Source organism: Xiphophorus hellerii, chromosome 5, assembly GCF_003331165.1.
Source record: "Xiphophorus hellerii strain 12219 chromosome 5, Xiphophorus_hellerii-4.1, whole genome shotgun sequence".
NCBI lineage: Eukaryota > Metazoa > Chordata > Actinopteri > Cyprinodontiformes > Poeciliidae > Xiphophorus > Xiphophorus hellerii.
In genome coordinates this window covers 15,939,140-15,945,791 of record NC_045676.1, presented here as the reverse complement: position 1 = coordinate 15,945,791, position 6,652 = coordinate 15,939,140, and the positions used below count along the sequence as shown (strand labels likewise).

The following is a 6,652-nucleotide window of genomic DNA, read 5'->3' as shown; positions in this document are numbered from 1 at the left end:
TTTAAAACATGGTCATCATTAGAACGAGGCAATTTTGATTTGTAAGACAGTCCTATACCTGCTTTTAAACATGTTATAGTTTTTTAAAGTTCTCCATCTAGTGGATGATCTGAAAATCACATGATAAAAGAGATCAATATTGCTTAGTCATGAAAAACAACCTTGATGCATTAAGCTCCCCCAGTTCCAGTAAAAAGTGTCCATAGGGTGGAATTGTGGTGTTTCATAAACAAATAGCCCACTGAGTGCCCAATTTTGAATTTATAGTGGTTTGTCTCTAATCACCCACAGTCATAATTACACACAGACTCAAATATTTACAAACGCCCACACTGTTTTTCTGATTAAATGTGTCTTGGCACACCACACTCAGTTTATACTGAATATCACTTTTCTTATAAGAAATAATATAAATAATTCTGTTTTTCTGCATAGACCTGACTTTAAGGCATTGCTTCCCCATTTTCAAGTTGAGGTCAGGGTCATTCCTAAAGCATAATTTTAGCTTGCTTGGTCAACTCTAGGACCAATTCTGGACTGGACTTTTAATCTTGTTGGAAAGCTCAACTTTGTCCATGTTTCAGATATCATTGACTTGAGGCGAAAATCTAGAACTGGGGCATAATCTTCTTTCCTGATATATTCCATTCACTTTGCAAATACACTCACACCAAGACAGACCCTCACATGATGCTGCCACCACTGGACTGGTCAGTTGGTACCTGACACTTATTAGATACTCATGACAATTACTTCATTGTCATAAAGCAACGACTTCTCCAAGCATTGCTTTGTTATTAAATTATTAAATTACCAGAGACTGAAAAGCTGATGTGTCCCAAGTAATAGAGACTTCAGGAAGAAGGTTCTTCAGTCTGTTGGAACAAAATGTTGCTTTTAAACACTAAATTCTGCACCTCACTACAAAGTTACGCTTTTCACCATGAAGAATGGTGCTGGCATCATAATGATATGGGGGAGCTTTTCACAGGAATGTAAAATAAAATTGGTGGATAATTTGATTCAACGTGTCAGAAAACTACCATAAATACACAGCAAAGGCGACACAGACAATAAAGTGAATGTCTGGGAGTGGCCAAATCTAAATCCATAATATCATGTTTATTATATGTAGTCATTCACCTTTCTGTCAGGGTTATCTAGTCAGGATGTAGTCTGCATTTCACTGTTATAAAAAAAGAGAAATTTCAAAGTTCAGGCACATCTATGTTGGCTGGGGAGGAATTACACAATATTTCTGGATGGCTTTTTTGCTTGCATGATTCTGTTGAGAGAAACTAAACCCAAGGTAAAACAAAAATGTATGTTTTTTGTTATAATTTTACTGTATGTTGCAATATCCTGCTCTGCTATTACATAGTTTGAATGTTATCATATTTAAAATTTTATGGCAGGTGTTGCATAGAGAAGAAGCAATATACAAAGCAAAGTGTAACATTCTAAGGTTAATTTAATCCCATAGCTTATAAAAAAATCCTCTAATTAAACTCTAAATGATAAGAGTTAAATCTTTTCTCCTTCCCTTCACTCCTAGAAGGACAGTAAGACGGCCTTTGACTTGTGTGGTTATTTTCAGGTGGGTTAGATAAAACGCTCGAAGAATTCTGGGTGGAAAAAAATTTTTAAATACTGCAAAATAACTCTGGTCTTCTTAGTTTATGATTTTCTAAGTTAAAACTCTCTCTAAACAAAGTTGTAATTTATCTGTCTTCACTATCTGACATAAGGCTATAAAATCAGTGTTATTGTTGTGTCATGTTGCCAAAGATCATTATTTCATTTAACCTTAGTTTAGCTTTAAAACCTTGACATCTAAAATCTCTTGACACAATGCCCCCTCCTGGCAGGGCTTCAGGCACCTGAATAAGATAATGAATGATAGAAACATCACATCAAACAAAGACTAGGCAATCATTATATATAATGACACACATTGTAGATCAGACATTCATATTACCTTGTCCTGCATTTTATCAGACATATTAAATGTGTCCGATTGAGATTAATTGAATAAAATCCTGATCAGTAAAAGAAATTAATATGCATAGACTCATAAATCTTCAAGCACCACAGTAATTTGTCTTTTTAAATTGAGATTATATTTGTTGTCAAAATAAGTAGACTGGATTTAGCTAAAAAGTAACTACATGGTGCCTTAACAATACCACAAGTTCGTTGGACTTCGCCTTGTAGGCTTGTCTGGACTGTGATTGGCTGGTCTGCCTGTCAATCATGGTCGACGACAACCTATCAGAGCCTTAATGGACCTTACAGAGGAGCCGCTTTTCATTGGCTGATGCCCATTCTACGTGGTCACGTGCGTGGCCGTCTCACAAACACAAGCTTCCCGTTAGCTAAGTACAGCATAATGGCAGAACTGATACAACCTCTACACCTTGAAGCCTGTCTGCTACACAGTCTTACGTTAGCTAAACAGATCAATATTCAATGTGTCTGTATCTGACATACACTAAAGATTTTATTTTTAGCAGAAAAGGCTTTGGACTAAACTGTTACTCGTGTTAGCCACTGTAGCGCCAAGTACAGCTAGTCAATCAACCGTCACTGTGTTCAGGGAAGCGCTGATTAATAATCGAGAAATAAATATCAAGCCTGGAAACTTGATATCCTAACGGACTGAATGTTATGTTTTTAACTTAATCTTTGAACGCCTTGCGGGGCGCAGGCGGTTGCCACGGTAACAGGTGAGCTTAAACTACAAAGAGAGAGAGAGAGTAAAAAGGTACGAGTGGTTTTGAGTTGATCACCTGTTCAGGTTATTTTACCTTTGTTTACCTTTGCTGTGGCGCATTACAGCCGCTGTAGTTTCTAAACGTTGGGCTAATTACCTCGTTCGTTTGTGAGTATACGTCATTCACAACAAACACCAAATAGAACAAATATATTTCATACACAACAAATGGCTTCTACCGTGGTAATTATGTGAAATTAAATTAATTATATCCCAGCTTCAGAAGATTTGCCTTTACCTTTACGGAGCTCTTTGGTTCCTCCTATCAGTCTGTAGCTTCTCATATTGACGTCATCAAACCAAATTTCAGATCTACCATAACTAACTGACACCTGCTGGCCTCAGGTTTGCAACCAGTTTGTGACTGAGAAACCAGTAACCTCCTCCCAGATGATGACATGAACTTGTTAGTTCCTCTGTCCATTGTAGTAGCTGATATATTGTGAAAATCCGGAAGAAATGATGCACTAATCGAGTCATGTTTACATAGTAACTAAGCGCCGCGAGGCTTTGCTTGTGAGACTTGCGGTCACGTGATTCGGTTGTGGGCGGAGCTTGGTAAGGTCCATGTGTTGGAACTTTCTAGAGTGTGGCAGAACAGGTGTTCTTTTGTAGAAGCTAGCAGTAGTTCAATAGTTTAGCAACTGTATTATCAAAAAGGAGTTATAAATGTGATATTTGCTGATCATTTTGTTTTGTTGCATCAAGCATTGTAAGTTGAGTGACAATAAAAGGACGCCACATCTTTGAACGGATGCCTGCGGTTTTTTCAGATACAAATCACTACGCCCTTTAGTTCATCTTACAATTAGTTTTTTTTTTAGAGTTCTGCAACTTTAATCACATGCTAAAGAGTTTGGGTCCTTCAAGGACATATGTCTTTTTTATACAGCCACGTTATCATTTCTTCCGCTCTAGCAAAAGTGATAGACAATTGATAAAGTACTGATACTCAGGCACAGATAAACGGCTTGTGATATGACATGTGTTAACGATAAGCATCCACTAGACCAACTCAAGTATGTCTCAAGCTTGACTGTTGGTTTCGTCATCTCAGTCAAAGTAGAAAGGTCTTCTTTTAGATAAAAGTGCAGATATTGAGGTATTTATGTCACACTGAATAAAAACATAAGGAACTCCAATAAAAAAAAAAGACTGACAAGTTATCAGGGACAAGATAGAAATCCCTGACAAGTAAAGAACTTTAATCATCTCTTTGTGAGGTGTAAATCTTTGTTCCTGCAACCTGTAACAGCTATGCAAATCCAGTGTCAATGCAATTGATTAATGTATTTGGCCGCTTTCTTCTCTTCTGTGTCTTTTCAATGAAAATGCTCCATTTCATTTGATTTGGAGTCATGAAGTTGTGTTGCATAATTGCATTTTCCTGAAACAGCTACTGGAAATCACCAAGTACGTTCCTCAACTCATAGTCAAACTTCCAACAAAGGATGTGCTTTCACTGGCCTCAGTTTTTGGATTAATTTAGAGCAAGTCTTAGAATTAGTTTAGATCACATATCTGTGTAAGCTCTTGTGTGGTAATAGCTTTAAATATCAAAGGTCATCCTTATCAGTAATTGTTTGATTTAGGTCAAAGACATTGAAGAAAGGGTATGACTAGCTAAACCAATGAACAAAACAGTTATATGAAGAGCTTTGGTAACTTGACTGAATAGTATCATTAAAAAGGAGGATTAAATTCAGTCAGATTTAATGGTAGATAAAAATATATTTGCATCATTTAGTTCTGTGTTTCTCAAATGATTGTACAAACACCAGTGGTGGAACTTGGGCTGCCTTTAGTGGTACTTAGAGGCAATGTTGGAATCAATTACAAAAACAAACTATTTATTATGCAAAATCAATAAATACACCAGCAAGTAATTTAATCTAAAACTTCTAAACAGAGCAGCACAGTGAGCAGAAGTCCTGGTGCAAGCGAAGTGGGATCATGTGCTGCTGATCATTTCGAGTCCCATCCATTGCCTTTTATAGTTTAGATTTTCAAACAGTGTAGCAACAGGTTGTGTACTTTTGAGGTCAAACATATAACCAGAGGTGAATACAAATAGTTCAGTCAGTAGTTTGAATGCTTTTATTACAAAGTTTTATGTTCAAGGTAGTTGATATAGCTGGGCATATTCTGACTTTCTAACATGGAAATCCAAATTCTGAGTGATTAATTCTTTACATCTTGAAAAGTAGAAATCTTCTGTGTAAAAATGACAATGTGTGTTTAAATCATATCTTTGAACCAATCATATTTTTTCTTATTCTAACAACAAACTTAAAGTCCAAGTCCTGTTGTGCTTCTGTTTTAAAATATTTTTGAGTCGGTGTTTACCAAGGAGGAAGGAAGAGTGTTTACCAAGGCGGTGGCAAAAAGTTTAGGAGCCAGTTCCATTGAGGTCCCCTTTTTAAATTTTCCCTCAATAGTCAGACACAGGACACCTGCCGTAATTTTCCATTGATATGTGATAGTTTGCTGAACACACAATGCCACCACCCTATGTAAACACACACACACGCACACGCCCCCACACACAAGTTCAGGAAGAAAGCTAAGCATTCAGGAATTCATAAAGTGTTTGCTGTGGATAATGCCTTGAAAAACCCTGAGCTTTAAACGGCCACATCATCACGCAGATGACGAGATAAGAGCGTACGCAGCTTAAAAGGAGCGCCGCACTCGCAGTAGGACGGTCCTTTCTGCACAGTGGTTCAGCTCGCCTCAAGCAGTCAACATGACCTTCAACGGCACCTGGAAGGTGGATCGCAATGAAAACTATGAGAAGTTTATGGAACAAATGGGTGAGCTTTGTCAGACTGGAGATAACTAGTATCAGTCTGTTTAAAAGCATGATTTTTAGGTAAAGTAGTGACCTTAATATTCGCAGAAATTGATGAGGTACTGAATGGAGGAATGATAAAATTCAGGTACTTATATTCAGATGGTAAACTACTAATTACAGATTGACTAAAGCAAGTTTTGGTCATCTAAGTTTTATTTGCAAACTGTTGATTGCATGAACACTTTCTAGTTCTTGATTTGGCTTTTGAACTCTTACTTCCACTCTACAAAGACACAAAGGACATACTTGTTTATAACCCACTGAGCATGTTCAACGTGTCTGATGACAGGAGTAAACATGGTGAAGAGGAAGCTGGCCTCTCATGACAACCTGAAGATCACCATCGAACAGACTGGAGACAAGTTTCATGTGAAGGAGAGCAGCAATTTCCGCAACATTGAAATAAACTTCACCCTGGGAGTCATCTTTGAGTACAGCCTGGCAGATGGAACACAACTATCAGTAAGAAAAAATATAGCCGCATCAATTTCAGCGCAAACTTTCTGCCCAAACATCTGATATATGCGATAATTATTAAGACTACACTTTTATACGAGATCTTTTTGTGTGTTAAACCACAGGGTTCCTGGATCATGGAGGGTGACACACTAAAGGGGGTTTTCAACAGGAAGGACAACGGAAAACCGCTGACAACAGTCAGAACCATCCAAGGAGATGAACTTGTTCAGGTAAAGAGTTTGATTGTATGCCTCCATGCCAATTCTAGCGCTGCAGTGTCAGAACACTTGTAAAACAATGAAGATATAGTTTTAAATTATATGTTGGTATGTGAGATCTAACGCAAAATTTCATATTTTTGTTTTCAACAGACCTACAACTACGAAGGTGTGGACGCAAAGAGGATTTTCAAGAGGAGTTAGACCCGTCTTCTTTACTAAACTAAGTGAATTATGAAATCATGTACAGTATTGTGTTGAACTGGCACATACATTCAAAAGTGCCAGATTTGTGATGCATTTTTATACCTGCATTAATAAAATTAGAACAGCCGGTTCTCTGTTTTT

General features: G+C 37.4%; 1 protein-coding gene across 2 annotated transcripts; it reads left to right on the top strand.

Annotated features, from left to right (window-relative positions):
* The first annotated feature begins 1,215 nt into the window (after positions 1–1,215).
* fabp2 (fatty acid binding protein 2, intestinal) lies at positions 1,216–6,642 on the top strand. Of its 2 annotated transcripts, none has more exons than XM_032563520.1 (4): positions 1,216–1,309; positions 5,917–6,089; positions 6,209–6,316; positions 6,458–6,642. In XM_032563520.1, exons 2-4 carry the CDS (start codon positions 5,925–5,927, stop codon positions 6,506–6,508), a joined length of 324 nt encoding a protein of 107 aa, XP_032419411.1. In that variant the 5' UTR covers positions 1,216–1,309; positions 5,917–5,924; the 3' UTR covers positions 6,509–6,642. The 2 variants fall into 2 exon arrangements, with proteins under 2 accessions (XP_032419411.1, XP_032419410.1); XM_032563519.1 differs by lacking the exon at positions 1,216–1,309 and adding an exon at positions 5,400–5,586.
* Positions 6,643–6,652: the final 10 nt, after the last annotated feature.